Source organism: Aulonocara sp. 'chitande type north' Nkhata Bay, linkage group LG23 (assembly GCF_057382095.1).
Source record: "Aulonocara sp. 'chitande type north' Nkhata Bay isolate Kocher_YH1m ecotype deep benthic linkage group LG23, A_spYH_male_GT1.1, whole genome shotgun sequence".
Taxonomy (NCBI): domain Eukaryota; kingdom Metazoa; phylum Chordata; class Actinopteri; order Cichliformes; family Cichlidae; genus Aulonocara; species Aulonocara sp. 'chitande type north' Nkhata Bay.
The window spans coordinates 4,045,067-4,065,980 of record NC_141365.1 but is presented as its reverse complement, the minus strand read 5'-3'; the positions used below and the strand labels follow the sequence as shown (position 1 = coordinate 4,065,980).

The 20,914-nt window shown below is 41.3% G+C and overlaps 1 protein-coding gene across 3 annotated transcripts in view; it reads right to left on the bottom strand.

The window, feature by feature from the left end:
• The window catches only part of mutyh (mutY DNA glycosylase), a 44,726-nt gene that overhangs the window by 1,113 nt on the left and 22,699 nt on the right, over positions 1-20,914 (bottom strand). Inside the window, exons 3-16 of one of the 3 annotated variants that reach the window (XM_086282410.1) lie at positions 20,611-20,821; positions 5,265-5,362; positions 4,744-4,874; positions 4,514-4,553; positions 4,365-4,438; positions 4,232-4,273; positions 4,072-4,143; positions 3,857-3,970; positions 3,668-3,765; positions 3,448-3,592; positions 3,258-3,345; positions 3,001-3,183; positions 802-947; positions 562-711 (exon numbers count right to left, since the gene is read on the bottom strand). In XM_086282410.1, the coding sequence (XP_086138536.1) occupies positions 562-711; positions 802-947; positions 3,001-3,183; positions 3,258-3,345; positions 3,448-3,592; positions 3,668-3,765; positions 3,857-3,970; positions 4,072-4,143; positions 4,232-4,273; positions 4,365-4,438; positions 4,514-4,553; positions 4,744-4,874; positions 5,265-5,349 (1,368 nt within the window). In that variant the 5' untranslated portion in view covers positions 5,350-5,362; positions 20,611-20,821. Of the gene's footprint in view, positions 1-561; positions 712-801; positions 948-3,000; positions 3,184-3,257; positions 3,346-3,447; positions 3,593-3,667; positions 3,766-3,856; positions 3,971-4,071; positions 4,144-4,231; positions 4,274-4,364; positions 4,439-4,513; positions 4,554-4,743; positions 4,875-5,264; positions 5,478-20,610; positions 20,822-20,914 lie in introns of those variants that run through there. The other 2 variants (XM_086282409.1, XM_086282408.1) reach the window with 2 other exon arrangements.

Genomic DNA, 20,914 nt, shown 5'->3' with positions numbered 1-20,914 from the left:
TCATGTACCAGCACACAGCAAATTGAAAACACACCAACACAATCTTCTTCTCCCACCCTCTGTTCTACTCAGATTTATCTGCTTGGCTCTTCATTTCTTGTATTTTTTTTTTGTTTGTTTTTTTTTGGGGGGGGGGGGGGGGGCGTTCTTGCTTATTTGTTTGGGGTTTTGTAATCAATGAAGTCACGGAAAGTTGTGACCGAACCGCAGCTTTTGTTCTTGTACCACCAAGCGGTACCTCAGTGTGTGGGTTGCCAGTATTAAGGGAAGCTACACACTGCGACTTAGGTTCTGTTTAGCTACTTTGTTTTTGCCTTTTATGAAAAGGTTTGTGGTCAATGTTAAGGATCAGCAGGTGATGATCTGAATCTGTTTGCATAGTGAAAATGAACTTTGACAGCACGAGCCACTGCAGCCCCGTTTTCACTATATCCAATATATATTTGGAAAGGTAAAGGCAGGTTGTTATAGCATGCTTTCTCTAAGTGACAATCAAGTGCACTCTTATTGCTACACAGACAGAATTCACTCAGACAAGTGCATAAAAAAACAACCACAAACCTTTTTCAGTCCTGTGGACACAGCAGCTCCCTGTAGAGTAGATCTAGTGAGCCACTGTGTGTTTTCAGTCTCTGTGTGTGTGTCCCTCTCCTTTAAACACACACTGTAAACCACATAAGTCTGGTGGATGTGGGAGAAGATGTGGACCACCTGCAAACAGCCAACCAGTGCAGCAGAGTTACACAAACAGCTTATTTCCTATTAAAGGCAGATGACAGAGGGTCTAAATATCCAGCTTACCTCTCCCACATACTGGAACAGGTTTTCAGTTAAATGCGTTCCCAGTATTCTGCTGATTTCCTCGCAGAGCGCCCCCTTCTGTTTCTTCTCAGAGTTTTCAACCTCAAGCAGAAGACTTGGAAACTCCCACAAGCCTGCCAACAAACCTGCAGCCCACCCAGACAGATTTACTTACTTTTACCGTTTTTTTTATGTGTGTCTGAATCAAGCTGCACAATGACTGAGACATCCACCAAAATTATAGCCTGCATCCAGACCAATGCATCACTCCTAACCAGTGTTGGGTAAGTTACTTTAAAATAATAACTTAGTTACATTACTAGTTACTTCTCTCAAAAGTAACTCAGTTACTTCAAGTTACTCGTTACTTTCAAAGTAACTAGTTACTAGGGAAAGTAACTTTGGTTTTACTCAGAATTCTCTTGTTAATGTGTTGCTTCCATAACTTTGCCAGCCTTCTAGCTTGCTTACTTGCCACAGTGCACTGTGCCACCGACCAATAGAAAGGAAAAGATAATGTGCATATTTCCACGAGAGAAACCCCACGCCTGGACCGTCATTGACTGCTGCCATGATTCTAGCCTACGTCACAGCGTCATGTGCGCCTTTTACATCCAACACAAAAACTGCAGTCGTGGTGCTTTGATTGTACTCAGAACTCGGAAATTCTGCCTTCTGAATAGGAAGATGTAGGTAACATCAGGCTGCAGATGAGCTGCATACAGGGCTGGACTGGGACAAAAAAATTGACCTGGGCATTTTGACTAGAGACCAGCCCACCGTTATAGGAAAAATCATAAAGCCTTTGAGTGAAAATAAACAGTTGTGACAGTGATGTTCACTGTTCTGATGGTATATATGCATCAATCTATCAATCGTTTGTTGTAAGATTCAGATAATTATTTTTTAAAAGCGAGACATTTTAAATGAGAATAAGAAAGAAAAGTATTTCTTTGTGCCCCCCATTCCCTGTTAATGCCCTACATGCCCCCCCTGGCAACACTTTGCTAGACCCGCCCCTGCACAGTTACCAGATGTCAGCTACCTAAAAAAGGATCCTGGTGTTATTTGTCTCTCAGAAACAGTTCATAACTTCCCTTCAACTCATCCATGTCACCTAAAAGGTAAACCTGTTTCTCCATCACCTGTTCAGCTCTGATGATCCAGTAAGGACATCTCCTGGTTTCATCTTCATGTTTCCCTCTCACCACATATCCAAACAGACATCATGACCAGCAGCTTTACAGCTGTGGCTCCAGCAAACATCAGCTGATACTAGAAATTAATATTAAATAAATTCTAACAACAGCTGATCAAGCTTAAACGTGCTGCTGCTGTTTAGCGCGACATCCGCTGGTTTCCTCTTTCGGCGCAAGGTGAGCGATAAACAAACAAGAGAGCCGATCAGCTGATCATTGATCAGTTTCATGATTGAAGTAGAAACGGGAGAGGGAGGGGGGAGAATGAAAGAAGAAGAGGCAGCTGTGCAGCAAAGACACAGAATAACTCCAGCTTTGTGTCTTTTTCATTGTAGCTGAATTACGGGACAAACTGTTCCTTTTCACCTCAATAAGAAACGCTAATATTTTCTCTGAATACGAGACGGGACGGTTGGCAACTCTAATAACTTATGAACAAAATAAAGTTCAACATCATTAACTTCATAGCACCCACCCAGCTGTATAGAAACTCCGTCATGCTAGCTAGCACGCAGTACGGAGAAAGTCAGAATAACGAAAATAAACTCCACCTAAACTTGGTTCATATCTGACCCAGAGAGACTGCAGGTCATAACTTCTTACCTGAAGTTCAGTTCACACTTGGACCGGCGGCCGCCTCGGGTCTCTTTTCCTTCATCCACCTGCTGCCTCCACCACTTGCTAATGTTACTGAATCTGTGGAAGCTCCGCGATAGCCACCACACGAAGTAACGAATAACGACCCTATCTAAATCCCAGTAACGAGTAACGCGTTCCTGATTTTGGCATAATAACTAGTTACCGTGCTCGTTACCACAATAATAACGTAGTTACTGTAACGCGTTACTTAATAACGCGTTAGTCCCAACACTGCTCCTAACACTAACAGTTTTCTCAGTGATTCAAGCAGTCTGATTCAGTCTCGTTATCAGGATACAATTGTGCACATTCTGAATCCAACGCTTGACCAGCACAAGCTGATGTTGCAATCAGTGCTAACCTTTGCTTGGCCTCTGTATGAGCAGGAACCTTTCTTCCCCGTCATCTCCAGGCCTCTTCACCACACAGGTAAGAGTTCGCTCCACCCGGGGGGGCTTCTTCGACGGCTTTCTGGGGAAGTTCTGAACACCCAGCTCATCATCCCAGGGCTCCGAGGGACACAGGGGACATGTTACACTGTTCGCTTCACATATAGAAAGATACTTTAATTTCAGGACTATACAGACATCTGAGAGGTCTGAAGGGGAGGAGACTTACTGCAGTCTTCTATGTCAGGCAGCTCTGAAGTCTTTGTACCCAGCTTCCCCAAAAGCTTCTTAGAGTTTTGCTCTTGTTTGACAAGAACCTGTGCAGACACACAACATGCCTCATGCCATTAACTGGAGAGAATCTTTTCTAATCTGTGTTAGCATTATCGGTACCAGTTGCAATTTGAAATCATCCCAACCTTGTGATAAGAGTGGCAGTGAGACTGCACGGGGCACTGACTGCACAGGGGCCCTTTAGGGGTGCAGACTCGTGCTCCCAGCTCCATCATGGCCTGGTTAAAGTCTCCAGGTCTCTCAGGATCCACCAGCAAATTGACCAGATCCCTTAAACACAAGAGAAATAAAAACATTCAAAAGCTTTCCGTTTATATATTATTTTGGTTTGGAGGTGAATCTCACCAAAGTGCCTCTGTCACTGCTGGACTTGTGCTGTCAGCTCCAATCGCCCTCAGGCGACACAGCACCCGAATGACATTACCGTCCACAGCTCCGGTAACCTACACAAGAGAGATCACATCACTATGAGTGATTAATAAGAGAGTACCTAAGACTTTGCTCTGCTGCAGATATCCATGTCTAATGACCCACCAGCCCCTGTGCAATAGAGCCTATAGCTGCAGCAGTGTAGCGTCCCACTCCAGGCAGCTGTTTGAGCAGGCTCTCAACCGTCTGAGGCATCTGTCCCTTTAGCTCTGACACCACCTAAAGGAACATATAATGAACACCCAAACACAGAAGGTGTGAGACTTCTCTGCAGACAGACTGTTTAGAAGTGTTAGATAAAGGGAAGAACACAATCAGACCTTCTGCGCTCCTTCATGCAGCCTTCTTCCACGGGAGTAGTAGCCCAGCCCTGCCCACATCTGATTCACCTCCTACCAATCAACACAATCAGTACATCCAAATTAAAAACATCAGCATTTTAAAATCATTGTATGTGCATTTGCTGCTTTAAGGCATCACCTCTAGAGTGGCAGCTGCAAGCTCCTGGACTGTGGGCCACCTCTGCAGCATAATAAATAGAAGCTTTAAGTTACACACAGTGAAATCAGTGTCACAAGAAGTCCAGTGCACAAGAAAGCTACACGATGCACACCTTCATCCACTTGTTGTAATAGTCTTTTACTGTGGCAACCTGAGTCTGCTGCAGCATTATTTCTGAAACCCATACTGAAAAAAGCACATCACTTTAAGCAGCAGTTAAAGATGTGTACATTTGTCAAGAATGCACCCAACTCTTCTCACCTCCATATGTCCTGATGTTGATGTCTGACTCTGTTATAGCCTGTAGAAAGTAAAGAAAGGCAAAGCTACAAATTTCCTCTGAGAAAAAAAAACTAAAAATACGACAGAAACCACCAGAACACTGACATGGCTGAAACGTTAACTTTGAACCAAACTTATTTCTATATCACATGTTACATTAATGTATATTAATGATGACAACGAAGTAGTATAATATAGTTTCTTTTTACCAGAGTCCTCCATGGCAGCTCTCTCTTCTCCTTGTTGTACCAGTTAAGGAGTTGAGAGCGAAAGCGGACGACATCAGCAGGATCAGGGAAAGTGTGGTGCGGAGATGGTGAGGAAGCATCTGTGGTTTCCTCTGGAAGACCAAAAACACAATTCTCACTCAGACTAAAGAATCTCACTGAAATCATATCTGCCTATTATGCCGTTATTAAACGCTTCTATTGTATACTATAATAAATATGATTATTAGATTGAAACAAGTCCCATCAGACATTCATGCCATTTCTTGCAGCAGTATCAAACTTTACCCAACACGAGCCTGCAGGACCCGGTTTGGCTGTGCACGCATCTGTACTGCTGTAAATTCTGAAGCTGCTAAAACATTCTGGCACTGCTTAAACAGTTTAGCATCATTTTTAGCATCAGGGAAAGCGATGTGTTTACTTTCAAGTATGCAATGAAAGCTGAAATGTAGATCTCTCTACGACGCGCAGATATTAAGTAACAGCAGCATGGTTGCTACCTTGTTTCACTGCTGTCTTTGACTTCTTCCGCTTCGGTAATGCGCTTTCTACCACCTCCACTGCGGCTCGCTTGCCTTTCTGCATCGCTGAACGTAACCTGCTCATAATCAGAAATAATATAAAGCAACCGATTGTGTTTCTGTCCGCACAGCAGGACCAGACACGTTTGCTTCATGCATTCATTTCTGGCTCCCGCCACGTTAAGGAGCGACGGTCCCGGCTCATCCAATTAGCTGTGAGGAAATCCGTTACGTATGCTAACGTCAACTCCGGTGGGCGGGTCAAAATAAGACCAGTCATTTCTTTATATTTTGCTAGAAAAAAAATGAACGATTTATTGAAAAATAGGCAAACATACATGGAAATACAGCATATAAGTCAAAAACAGAGTCTTTAACAGCCTCCTTGTCATTTATTTAAGTAGCCTTCAGGAATAGTTTTCCAGGTTGCTTGAGCGAAATGCAAAGCTCTTCTCTGGATATTGGCTCCCTTTCTGATCTGTGTCGAGATGATCCCACATTGCTTCAATAACATTAAAGTACAGTCTCTGAACCTGCAGCCAATCCACGATTTAGACAACCCTACTGTGTGTCTTTTGGCTGTGTTTGGAACCATTTTCATGTTGAAAAATGAAGCAGCTGCAAATCCGATTCTTTCCAGATGGCATCACCACAGCCCTACCCAAGGAGCTGCAGGTGTCCTTCTATACACACTGTGTTGAATCTGTACTGACATATTGCATACCAGTGTGGGCTGCCAGCTGTCCAGCACTCCAGAAGGTCATCAACACGACACAGAAGATCATCACCTGGTTGAGCCGTTACCCTCAGGTAGATGGTACAGGACAATTAAAGCTAAAATGAGCAGACTGAAAAACAGCACATATCCTAGGATGTTGCAATAATAAATAACAAACAACAAATGAACAGTGTTATGCCCCCTTTGACTCAAACACACACAAACAGCAAACACACACACACACACGCAGCAGGTAATAATCAAAAGAGTTGCCGAGAGCCAAGGACCACTCATGAAGTGCTACAGAAACACCTGGAATAAGCAGGTACAACTGTTTCAAAGAAAACTATAAGTAGTGCTGTCAACCACCATGGCCTGTATGCACACTCACCACATACGACTCCATTGCTTAAGCATGTGTAAGGTTTGCTGAAAAACATTTAGACAACCCTGTGAAATACTGGAAGGATATAGTCTGGTCAGATGAGACTAAAACTGAACTCTTTGGATGCTGTAATACACACCATGTTTGGCGGTCAAAAGGCGCTGCATATGTCTCCAAAAACACCTTAACAACAGTTCACGTCATGGTGTGTGGCTTTTTCCAGCATACGTTACTGGCACGCTTCATATTATTGAAGGAAGAATGAATGGAAAAATGCACCGAGACATTCTTGATAAAAATCTGCTGCCATCTACAAGGATGATAATGATGAAATGTTTCAGCAAGACAATAACCACAAACACACAACCAAAGAAACTCACACTTGGTTTCAGAGAAGGAAAATAAAACTGCTCGAATGGCCCAGCAGTCACCTGACCTGAATCTACTTGAAGATCTACGGAAAGAACTAAAGTTCATAGAAGGGACACAAAGAATCTGTTGAGGATTCCACGTCGATGGCAACTTTAAAAATATGCTTAGAAATTGGTGAAGTGTTTAATTGGTGTGTGTGTGAGAGAGAGAGTTTACTTGTGTGAAAATTGGGGCCTTCTATCAGCTCACACACCAGTCAATTGAGTACTCCTCTCCCTTTGGGGACCAAAACACCGTCCCCAAGTAGATTTCAGAATCAGAATCAGAATACTTTATTGATCCATAGGGGAAATTATTTTATAGTGCTCCATTATAAACAAATATTAACAGGGACAGACAATACACTAAGAATAGCCCAATATATACAGGCATATATACATAAAAGTCACTTATTAATAAATAGCTGATAATGTTACCTCTAATACCTCTAATAATGTTCAGCATGCTCTAAAACATGTTTTAATCCAAAAACCTTCCCTGTCCCCAAAAGTGACATTCTTCTGATATTTTATGTATGTGTATGATGTCTCCCTCACAAACTTTCTCTACCTGTGTATAACTCTATGTTGCCCCAAGTGGAAGAGTATGAAATTGTAAAGATTTGTATGAATAGTTTTATATAAATTAACATTTTTTTTCTTGACTAATCAATAGAAGTCAGTACATTATTTGTTAGCAAGTAGTTGAAAATTGGAAATTTGCTTTTTTTCCCTTAACCACAAATACTTGAGTTATGATAACTATGTGACACTTTATAGCTGTATTGATAAAAAGAAAAAAAGCCCATGTAAAGTAAACTGAGATTACAGCGCGTTTATGCTGAAGACACACACTTAGATGTCCTCTCTTTCAAATCCTTCTGTGCTGCCCCTGATTTTAAGTATAAAGACTGCAGCTGCTTTCTTATAGCATATATCTTAGAGTCATCTGATAGAGTAGCTGTCACGGACCCGCTTCCTGGGACTCGGGGTCTGTGAGCAGTGTGGACCTTTATTATTATTATTATTGTATTGGATGTATGTTTGCTGCACTGTGCTCTTGTGTTCCATGCTGGTGTGTGTGTGTGTGTGTGTCTGTCTGTCTGCGGGTGTGGCTGGACAGCCACCTGCAGGCCTGATGGGCGTGGCTGACCAGCTGCTGGTCACGCCTAGGTTCTCACACACCTGCTTCTGATCAAGCTCGTCGGGGGAGCTACTTAACAGAGCGATGGAGCTTCCTCCGGCGCAGGATTGTTGAATTAGATGCCATGGCAGTGTTTAAAGTGCTGTTAAGTGTATGCCTGCTGGAGTTGTTGCCGTAACGACTGCGTCTGTTATTTTTTTCCCCTCGGGAGGAGAGCGGAGCACAGGACAGCAGGACGCACGGGGTGTGCGTAGGCACGGGAGCAGAGAGCACGAAATACCAGCACTTAGGAGAAGGCACAACACAGGAGTTGAGGGAGCACATTGGAGATTTATTGTGTGGTGTACATTACCCCACTGTAAATAAACGCACTGTTCATTGTCCAGCGTTTGGGACCTTTCTCCAACATCCCCACGGCTTGCCCTGGCAGACCGTGACAGTAGCAGCTTTAGAGCCAGTTATTAGCAAAATTCAACAAGTTGGTAATGAAGGCTGACACTGTTTTAGGTAGTTCTCTGAAACCTCTAGACAACTGTGCAAAGACGTAGCATTTGGCTAATCAGTAGGAGGACTTATACTTCATATTTCAGCTGGTACTTGATTTTAGTGTTTTTCTCCCCAGAAAGTTAAAGTGTGTTGTGCAGAAAAAGGATTGTAGTGAGATTTTTTTTTTAAATCTGAGTGGAAGAGAAATCCAAAAATCTTTAAATGAATGAAACTAAATTAATTTCAAAAATAAATGACAGCACTAGACCCCTGTCTATGTAGCAGTACTCTGTACCTCTTGAGGTTCAAACTGCACAACCCTCACTAATAATACAACTATGATGTAATTATTTTGTTTGATTATACATACACATCTGCATTTGATTTTTTTTTTTAATGGTATGGCAAAAAACATCCCCAGGCCATACATTACAAATGGAAACTCTCACAATCAGCGTGGCTATAAGGCTTAGGAGGCCACCTCTGCTTTGGCATTATGCCCTGGAAAAACACTTGAAGGTAAAACGAAAAAACAAACAAACACAAAAAATCTTACTGTTGCAAAACATCCTAATGGCAATCTTTATTGCTACCAGTTAGTGCCATTTAAGCTATAATCCAGAAGTGGAATTGACCTTTACGTACATGTTCAAAGCGGAACTTTTTGATGTCATTGTGCACATCATGTTTGAAGAAAGACTGGTTCTGCATATCACCCCAAAAAACAAAATGCAAAAAAGCTTTGTATGCCCAAAGCGAGAGCTGTGTCTGCGTTCTTGGCACAATGCAGTGCTTGTTCCCAGGGCAGGTTAAGCTATGCCTGGGCTGGCCCTTGTCACCAATTCTGTTTGTGGTTTTTATGGATGAAATTGTGTCTAGTTTGTGATGCTTCTTTACAAGTGATGGTAGGATGTAGCAGGAGTTGGAGGTCGGATTCCACAGTAATGTGGAGGTATCACTGTTATGATAAAGAAACAACTGAGCCAAAAGGCAAAGCTCTCAATTTACAAAGGTGTCTATGTTCTGTCCCTACAACACGTTATCACTCCTAACTCTTCAAATATGGACTCTTGGTCAGGGTCCCTCTGCTTCACTTATCAACACGCCGGGTACTCCTCTCGCGTCATGAATTAACTTGCAGGGTACTCTTATTGTATACTATAGAGCACCCTAAACGTTGGTAATTGATGACAAGAGCCTGCTGCAGAAGAGCCTGTTGTCCCTATATTTATATATTTCTGAAATCACATTGTAGTGACGTATACTGAACACAAAAAATTATATAATGTAAACAACTACCTGAGAGAAACAGCAGATAAATTAATTATAGGCTATTACTTTTGTATCAGTTGTTGCATTGATGGAGGGAGTGATGTATGCTGGAAGTAGGAGTTTTTTTGTTTTTTGTTTTTTGTTTTTTTTCCTCAGATATTTTTATTAAAGTTTCTGCATCCATTTTTACAAAAGACAAATTGAACAATATGCCGTTTTCTTTTTGAAGAACATAAAACAATATGAAACATACACTCCCACCTCATAATTATAGGAGTACCAGTGGGTGTACAAAAAGAAAAAAGAAAGGGTCCAATCTAATAATACGAGTAGCAAACCCTGGAGTACAAGATAACAGTTCCTGAGTGTACAAGAGAGATGTGGAGAGTTTCAAAGCCCACACCCCCACACAGACACAGAAAAAACAAAACACACAAACCAAGAAAAAACAAAAAACAAAAAAACAAAACACAAAACACAAACATAATGAGTGGTCAGCTTAGTTGTAGAGATAAGTCAATTCTGTAAGAGAAAAGAAATATGTATAAAGTAGGTAAGTAAATGCCATCATAAGGCGCAGGCACAACAGAGTCCATATACTTAAACTTAAACATCTTACTTAAACATAAGATAAAATAAAATATAATAAACTCTGACCTGGCTAATTGGGAGCGTTGCGAGACCGCAAAGTCTGAACATGGTCAAAAAAGGGTTGCCAGGTCTTAAAAAAAAGTAGGAGTTTTGGAGTGAAATGTTTTGTGTTTCATGCAATGTTCAGAAATCTTTTCCTTTTTTTTACTTTGTTACAGACACGTCTTCCTGCAACTGTTAGCAGCACTTCAAATGAGCCATATTCCTCAAAGGGGCACAACTGTTGTTTCTTGTTTTTGCACTCAGGAAAAATGCTGCTGTGGTCAGACAACAAATACAGAGTTTTGCACATCATTACCCAACTGTGACTTAGTGTTCTATCGAAATTTAAAACGAATCAAGGCAGGAGATCAGGCAGAGTATAAGAGAGCCCACTACGAACTGCATCAGAGCAGCAAAGCGGGCCCACTCACAACAATTTGAAGGCTACTACCTCAACAACAACACGCACAGGGAATTAAAGCTGTCACAAACTACAGGGGAACCACAACAACCACAGACCCCTGAGACACCACCCTTCCAGACAGTGGCGGTCCTAGCCTGTTTGGCGCCCTGGGCGAACACTCCCCCCCCCACACACACACACAGACAAAACATATTAAGGATTGCACATTAACATAAAACTGTTGTACACACACACATATGAAGAGGGAGAGAGTATGCATAGTATGCAAACGGCTACTATCAGCCATAGCAGCCATAGCAGCAGTCTTTACTCTAATTATTAGAGTAAAGACTGCGAGCCGCGCCCTCTCATTCAACGTCAGTGTCTGACCTCACAAATGTGCTTCTGGAAGACTGGTGCAAAAACACACTCCTAAACTTTTATTAAAGCCTTCTCAGAAGAGCTGAAGCTTTTATGGCTGCAAAGGGTGAGTCGATATCATATTTAACCCTATGGAAAAAGAATAGGATGCCACTTAAGTTCATATGGCTGTGAAAGCAGGCGAGCAAATACGAAAGTATATCCACACTCTAACACAAGTTTCTATAAACTCTGCTGAGTAACTCTGTGGTGTGCTTCTTCCTCCTGCGCTTCCTGACTCACATTTTTATACAATCCCAGCAGTCTGTTGTGGTACATGAGTTCCTCCTACTCTACATTTACTAGGGGTGGGGGGGGGAAATCGATTCTGTGTCGTATCGTGATATTTTGTTTGCTAATAATGTATCAATACAGGGACAGCAGAAATCGATATTTTGTTACAAAAAAGGTTTTTGTGCTCTGACTTCAGAGCATGTTGATCCTTTTTCTGAGCAAGAATCCTGACATTCCTTCACTGTCCAAATGTGTTCAACTTTTTTTTGGCAGCAATAAACATGACAGTTTACTTATTGTAATTTAAGACATGTTTTATTTTAATTAAGTTTAAAACTTTTTTATTTAATGTAAAATTATATTTTGTTTTAATTTACTTTCAAATTCTTCAGTTGCTGAATGGGCTGCATAGTTTTCATAAATTGCATAGTTCAGAATAGCTATAATTGTACCAGATGGTTGCATTCAGTTAGTACATGACTTAATAATTGATCAACAAATTGATTTACTCTGCCTTACAGAAACCTGGTTGCAGCAGGATGATTATGTTAGTTTAAATGAATCAACACCCCCGAGTCATTCTAACTACCAGAAATCTCGAAGCACAGGCCGAGGGGGAGGTGTGGCAGCAATTTTTCACACCAGCCTATTAATTAATGAAAGACCAAGACAGACTTTTAATTCATTTGAAAGCCTGATGCTTAACATTGTCCACCCCAGCTGTGAAACTCAGAAACCAGTCTTACTTGATATCATCTATTGTCCACCTGGGCCTTACACAGAGTTTCTGTCTGATTTCTCAGACTTTATATCTAATTTAGTTCTGAGCTCAGATAAAATAATTATTGTGGGTGATTTTAACATCCATGTAGATGCTAAAAATGACAGCCTCAACATGGCATTTAATCTGTTATTAGACTCAATTGGTTTCTCTCAAAATGTAAAAGAACCCACCCACCACTTTAATCACACTCTAGATCTTGTTTTAACATATGGCATCGAACCTGAACATTTAACAGTGTTTCCTGAAAACCCTCTCCTGTCTGATCATTTCCTGATAACATTTACTTTTACAATAATTGATTACACAGCGGTGGAGAGTAGACTTTATCACAGTAGATGTCTTTCTGAAAGCGCTGTAACTAAGTTTAAGAATATAATCCACCCACTGTTATCATCTCCAATGCCCTGTACCAACATAGAGCAGAGCAGCTATCTGAACGCTACCCCAACAGAGGTCGATCATCTTGTTAATAATTTCACCTCCTCACTACGTACGACTCTGGATACTGTAGCTCCAGTGAAAACTAAGGTCTCTAATCAGAAGTACCTGACTCCGTGGTATAATTCTCAAACACGTAGCCTAAAGCAGATGACTCGTAATCTGGAGAGGAAATGGCGTGTCACAAATCTAGAGGATCATCATTTAGCCTGGAGAAATAGTTTGCTGCTTTATAAGAAAGCCCTCCGCAAAGCCAGAACATCTTACTATTCATCACTGATTGAAGAAAATAAGAACAACCCCAGGTTTGTCTTCAGCACTGTAGCCAGGCTGACAAAAAGTCAGAGCTCTGTTGAGCCAACCATCCCTTTAACGTTAACTAGTAATGACTTCATGAACTTCTTCACAAATAAAATTTTTATCATTAGAGAAAAAATTACCAATAATGATCCCACAGATGTAATATTATCTACAGCTACTCTTAGTACCATTGATGTTAAGTTAGACTCTTTTTCTCCAATTGATCTTTCTGAGTTAACTTCGATAATTACTTCCTCCAAACCATCAACGTGTCTTTTAGACCCCATTCCTACAAAACTGCTCAAAGAAGTCCTGCCATTAATTAATTCTTCGATCTTAAATATGATCAACCTATCTCTAATAATCAGCTATGTACCACAGGCCTTCAAGCTGGCTGTAGTTAAACCTTTACTCAAAAAGCCATCTCTAGACCCAGCAGTCTTAGCTAATTATAGGCCAATCTCCAACCTTCCTTTCATATCAAACATCCTTGAAAGAGTAGTTGTCAAACAGCTAACAGATCATCTGCAGAGGAATGGTTTATTTGAAGAGTTTCAGTCAGGTTTCAGAGCTCATCACAGCACAGAAACAGCTTTAGTGAAGGTTACAAATGATCTTCTTATGGCCTCTGACAGTGGACTCATCTCTGTGCTTGTCCTGCTAGACCTCAGTGCAGCGTTCGATACTGTCGACCATAATATCCTATTAGAGCGATTAGAACATGCTGTAGGTATTACAGGTACTGTGCTGCAGTGGTTTGTATCATATCTATCTAATAGACTCCAGTTTGTGCATGTAAATGGAGAGTCCTCTTCACACACTGAGGTTAATTATGGAGTTCCACAGGGTTCAGTGCTAGGACCAATTCTGTTTACATTATACATGCTTCCCTTAGGCAGCATCATTAGAAGACATAGCATACATTTTCACTGCTATGCAGATGACACCCAGCTCTATCTGTCCATGAAGCCAGATAACACACACCAATGAGTTAAACTGCAGGAATGTCTTAAAAACATAAAGACCTGGATGGCCGCTAACTTTCTGTTTCTTAATTCAGATAAAACTGAGGTTATTGTACTCAGCCCTGAAAAGCCTAGAAATATGGTATCTAACCAGATTCTTACTCTGGATGGCATTACCTTGGCCTCCAGTAACGCTGTGAGGAACCTTAGAGTCATTTTTGACCAGGACATGTGCTTCAACGCACATATTAAACAAATATGTAAGACTGCTTTCTTCCATTTGTGCAACATCTCTAAAGTTAGAAATATCCTGTCTCAGAGTGACGCTGAAAAACTAGTTCATGCATTTATTACTTCCAGGCTGGACGACTGTAATTCATTATTATCAGGATGTCCAAAAAACTCACTGAAAAGTCTTCAGTTAATCCAAAATGCTGCAGCAAGAGTCCTGACAGGGACTAGAAAGAGAGAGCAGATTTCTCCTGTTTTGGCTTCCCTTCATTGGCTTCCTGTTAAATCCAGAATTGAATTCAAAATCCTGCTCCTCACATACAAGGTCTTAAATAATCAGGCCCCATCTTATCTTAATGACCTTGTAGTACCATATCACCCTATTAGAGCACTTCGCTCTCGCTCTGCAGGCCTACTTGTTGTTCCTAGAGTATTTAAAAGTAGAATGGGAGGCAGAGCCTTCAGTTTTCAGGCCCCTCTTCTGTGGAACCAGCTTCCAGTTTGGATTCGGGAGACAGACACTATCTCTACTTTCAAGATTAGGCTTCAAACTTTCCTTTTTGCTAAAGCATATAGTTAGGGCTGGACCAGGTGACCCTGAATCCTCCCTTAGTTATGCTGCAATAGACGTAGGCTGCCGGGGGATTCCCATGATGCATTGAGTTTTTCCTTTCCAGTCACCTTTCTCACTCACTATGTATTAACAGACCTCTCTGCATTGAATCATATCTGTTATTAACCTCTGTCTCTCTTCCACAGCATGTCTTTATCCTGTCTTCCTTCTCTCACCCCAACCGGTCGCAGCAGATGGCCCCGCCCCTCCCTGAGCCTGGTTCTGCTGGAGGTTTCTTCCTGTTAAAAGGGAGTTTTTCCTTCCCACTGTTGCCAAAGTGCTTGCTCATAGGGGGTCATATGATTGTTGGGTTTTTCTCTGTATCTATGAAGCGCCTTGAGGCGACTTATGTTGTGATTTGGCGCTATATAAATAAAATTGAATTGAATTGAATTGAAAGTTAAGTTGGACTAGACTGTAATACAAACCGTTCAGTTTGTCACCAATATAACTAACTGAAATGAGAGAAAGACTGAGTGTGAGACTTTATCAATATTCATTTTATCTAATATCAAAGTTTACCATTATGTACAGAATCTGAATATCGCAAAATATTTTTAAAAAATTGCAATAATATCGTATCGTGCGTTAAGTATTGTGATAATATCGTATCGTGGGATGTATGGTGATTCCCACCTCTAACATTTACCCAATAAAAAGAACATATTTCTATTGAGCGTTTTTTATTTGCTGTGTTAAGACAGAATACAAACTCGTCAAACTTTGCGTTTATGTATTTATCTTTTTACAGGACACTAATTATTTTACATACCAACATCAAGAATACAGGCAGTTATGTGATATGTTTTGGTATAAAAAGTGAAAACAATGCAAAAACACCTGAATGTGGGGACCCTACTGCTCACATAGAATGTAATAAAATGCCTATTTAAATATTGCTATATGAGTAAACACACAATGTGACAGACCACAAGTCTTTGCTGTCACTTTTGTTTGTGCTGCATGTGTTGGCTCATGTAGAAGTACAGTTATACAGAAGAGTGGCAAAATTTATTGCCCAACAATGTGACAGACTGATAAATTTAAACAAACTCATCCTTTCAAGGTAAAGCTGCTAAAGGTGGTTCTACAAGCTACTGAATCAGAATCACTGGGTGTATTTAGGTTGCTTTTTTAATGTACTTATCCCTCCTGATAGTTTTTTTTCTTTTTACTAGTTCTGCTTTTGGTTAGTGTCCTCGTCGCTCTGGCTGGAGTGAGACGTTACTTTACGCCCATCGGCATTGCACAGGTAGTCAAACATCTCTAGGATGACACATCCGTACATGCCATCACGAGATCCAAGCGTAGTTTCAAGGCAGCACAATATCTTCCACCCCTCGCCCCCCACCCCTCGTAGCAGATGACTACCCCTGCTTGAGCCTGGTTATGCGGGAGGTTTCTTCCTTTTAAAAGATATTTTTTCCTTCCCGTTGTCACCAAGTACTTGCTCATAGAAGGTCATCTGATTGTTAGGGTTTTCAATAAGAGGCACCCTGTGAAGCAACAGTTGAAGTTGATGTGAGATATGGATGATGCAGAAAGATATTAATTTGCCACTCACGACAATGCGTGCCCTCACGAAGGACTGGCAATATTGTCATGGCCCAAGAGCTGACAATAGAATATGTGCATCAACGTTCACTTATGCACATGCATGCGTGTGTGCATGTTCACAAGCATGCGTGTATATGTGAACATGCACACATTTACCCTTGTGTGCATGAGTATGCACAGCATGCCTCCCGTTGGAGGGTTTAGATTAGCTGATTGCATCATTGAGTAACAACTAACCGTTGAAAGGGAATGGCACAGAGCCTCTTAAAAAACTTCTTGTATTCAGAAACTGTGTTCAACTCGATTCTTGTCTGAAGGCTTTCTAACAGTTGACTCTTTTATATCATTCCTCCATTAAAAAGCAGACTAGAAAACCATAGCAGAAGCAATACCCTGTAGCTCAGTAGTTTCTATGTTAATGTTATTTCCTGGATGACTATTAAGCAACCCAACATCCAAATGTTATTTTAGGCAATTTATGTCACAGCATTTAACAAATGAAAATAAAGACAACCTGTGTCTTAAATAAAATAAACAATCGTTTGCAATCATTACACAAACTTCTGCTTCCAATCATGCTGAACCTGCTAGCAGCCTCCTCATCTCTTTGCCAGTCTTTCCACACCACAAACCAATGACATGCATGTACAAAACAAAAAGCAATTCAACCACATTGTATAAACGTTCCCAAGTTATAGCATGTGACAGGTAAATAAAGTTCATGGTTTTACATGAATATTTCCAAAAATAAAGGTTGTTCACTCACTCTGAAGCAACGTGTTTGTGTCGTTTCACTGAGAACAGAACAGGAAGTCTGACACAATAAAAGAGGAAGTGCTAAGGTACTCTTAAAAATAAAAGCGCAGGATAAAGTGGCCTTGCCGGTATTTGCCAAAAACTGATTGCTTGTATTTAAACTGCTATAAATAACTTGCTGGTCTATAATATGTGAAACATATGTCAAATGTATCCCTCATGAATGATATCATGTCATTTTCAAATCAAATCAAATCAAAATTTATTTATATAGCACATATTAAAAACAACAGTGTTGACCATAGTGCTTCACAGTCAATAAAAACATGAGACAGTCAAAACAAACAATAGAAGAGGACAACAAACAATAGGTAACAACGCAACAAGCTAAAACAGCCAACTAGACAGAATCAAAAGCCAAAGTAAAAAAATAAGTTTTAAGACGTAATTTAAAAGACTGGATAGACTCGGCAGTGCGAATATGAACGGGGAGGTTATTCCAGAGTCTGGGTGCCACGGATGCAAAGGCCCGGTCGCCTCTCGACTTCATTCGAGTCCTAGGTTGTGCTAGGAGCCTATGGTTGGATGATCTAAGTGCCCTGTTGGGATTGTATGAATGGAGTAAATCAGAAAGATAACTGGGCGCTAAATTATTCAAAATATTAAAAGTGAACAAAAGAATTTTAAAATCTATACGATATTTAACAGGGAGCCAATGTAATTTGGCTAAAATTGGAGTTATGTGTTCATGAATTCTCGTACCTGTTAAAAGACGCGCAGCTGCATTTTGAATTAACTGGAGCCGGCAAAGAGAGGAGTGTTGGAGGCCCGAGTAGAGGGAGTTACAGTAGTCCAATCTGGATGTAATAAATGCGTGGATAAGCTTTTCAAGATCTTTTAAAGGAAGGAACGGCTTTGCTTTGGAAATCTGACGCAACTGGTAAAAGCTGTTTTTTACCACAGTGGACACCTGTTTCTCGAGTTTAAAAGAGCCATCCAGGAACACTCCGAGGTTTCTTACAGTGGACAAAAGATGGCTAGCGAGAGGGCCTAGGGCGTCAGCTAACTGGTCTAGCGGAGTGTGACTACCAAAGACTATGATTTCGGTCTTATTCTCGTTCAATGTAAGAAAATTATGTGATAACCAAATTTTTACTTCATGCAAACAGTTGAACAGAGGTTGCAAAGAAGCAGTCACATCGGATTTCAAAGGTAAATAAATCTGGATATCATCGGCATAACAGTGAAAGGAGATGTTATGTTTTCTAAAAATTTATCCCAACGGCAACATGTACAAAGAGAAAAGAGCAGGACCGAGCACGGACCCTTGAGGCACACCACAATAAATAGGGGCAGAAGCCGAGGAGTGTTGCCCCATAGCAACAGAGAACGACCTCTCTGAGAGATAGGATTTAAACCAAGATAAAACCGTACCTTTGAGACCAACAACATGTTCCAATCTTGATAGAAGAATGTTGTGATTAACCGTGTCAAAAGCAGCAGACAAGTCAAGTAAAACTAAGACCACAGAATATCCAGCAACAAACAACATTCCTGTAACAAGGTAGAAGCCGCAATCAGTTTTTGGCAGTGACTTTATGTATCCTTTATTTATGCAGTTAAAAAAAGTTATTGTTGACTTTAAATCTGGCCAAGAGGACAGCTGAAATTGCAACAAATGCAAAAATAGTTATGTAAACATATTTTAAGTGGACAATAGGGAGGACATAAGAAGCTAAGCAGGGAAGATAAGGGCAGGAGAGGAGAAAAGTGCGACCGCCTTCGCTGAGAGCCAAAAGAGAAGGCTCTGTCTTTGAATCTGACTAAAGTCTGTGTAAGTTTTCAAATGTCTCACATTCCTTGTTTGCAAACAGCTGGCAGTCACTGGGACTAAACATAGCCTGAGCAGTTATGAACAAGACTTTTTGTCTTAACTGTAACTTCCAGTTAGTGTGGGTGTGCCTGGCTACAGTTTCCCGTCAGATTTGCATAGTCAGAACTTCCGGACAAATGAACTACACTCCTTTCAGCCCTAAAACACTTAAAACAACTGACACAGCACATCTCGCCACAATAGTCAGTTTGTATGACAAACCAAATCTGGGAGTGGCTGATGCATTCATCTACATGCTGCAGAGAGGTTATACTTCCATCTAGACAGTAACAGCTGCTAGGCTTTTTTGATTTCTTAAGTGCGATTCGGCCATTTGGTGATGCACAAATACATCAGAGATAAGCAGGAGCAGGAGTACAGCACAGATGTGTTGGATTTTGTGGAGCGGTATGGGAGAAATCCCAGATGTGAACAGGCCAGAGAGATGGTGATGTTGATGTGATGTGGGGAAGTACCAGTACCTGTGGGGGGACACTCCCACTAGGTTTAAATCTGGGACTCCCCACCATTTGACCTTAGAACTGAAGAAGCTTCTCGGATGAGAGGTGAAACGTCTTCAAGCAACTTAAAGAAGTCCAGACGCTTTTCTTTGCAAGCTCCTTAGACTACGATGACCTGAATGAATGAAGTCACTTTGAATGCGTTGTGATTGTTGGTGCTAGACGCAGTGTTGCCAACTCCTCAGTAAGGAAAATCGCTATTGGCTGTGCTAAAAGTCGCTAGAAGTCGCTAAATGACGTCATCGCCTAATTTGCATAATTGGTCATGCTAATGTAATTGTAACCTGCGTTGTTGGAGAGAGGAATAACATCGTGGAAGAGACATAAGGTGAGTAAAAAACGTCTTAAACGAATTTAGAATTTATTTAGAACTACAAATTATTATTAAATTTCTTTAATTTATTACAATTATTATTTTTTAATAATGTCACAATTCCAACCCTGCTCCTTTATCCGGGCCTGGACCGGCAAAAGTGACCCGAGATTGGCACTCTGGTGGAGTTAATTTGTGTGTAGGCTATGTGTGTTTATAAGTAGTTTTAAACCTTGTGATCCACAAAACAGCATAACAGTAAAAGAAGAACAGACTGTGTTACAGTCAGTGCGGAGCAGCGACTTTGCTCATAAGCGATTCATTTGCAGTTTGGACGCACGGGTGTGAACATCTCCTGCCCTGATAGCGTGTTGAGCTGGGGGAGGACCATCCTCCGCCCGTGAGCGCTTTGGAACGGGCGAGGTGCCCACGGCAGCACCGCTGCTTGTTGACGTCAAAAAGTCGTCATAAATAAGTCTCCAGTAACACCAGAAAAAGTCGCCAGATTTGTCGCTAGTCGCTTTTTAGAAAAAAAGTCGCTAAGGGGCTCTGAAAACTCGCTAAATATAGCGACAAAGTCGCTAAGTTGGCAACACTCGCCAGACGGGCTGGTCTGAGTATTTCAAAAGCTGCTGATCCGCAATAACTGTCCCACCAAATGAGGTGACCGTAGATGCACAGCTTGTTACAGGAGAGGGCGGCAAAGACAAAGAAACTAAAAGCACACAGGCCGTGACGTGACAAAAAAGAAATAGAGCTCTTGCTCCGCATCTGTAATGTCATAATAAAAGGCGCGCATCGTCTGCGCCAGCGCGTCGACGTTTCAAAACATTCACATGGACAATGAATGAAGGCACCACCATTATTACCGTGTTATGAAGTTCCGTTAACCGTCCCGCCTATGAGCCGACGAGGAACCGTCCAATCAGGCCGTCTCCTCCTCTTTGGAAAGAACCTCTGATCTTCACGAGCTGTGGATTCATCCGAGAGGCTTTTTTAAACTGAGAGGAGGCTCGCCTCACGGTGACTGCGCGACGTTTCTAACGAAAGTCATCCCCGTGTCTGGCTCCCTCTTTCATCCTGTAACAGGTTAAAAACGGAAATACAAACTCGAATTACTTTTGAAAACGAGCGGGAACTGCCAGTAAATGCATCACATGCTTGAAATCACGC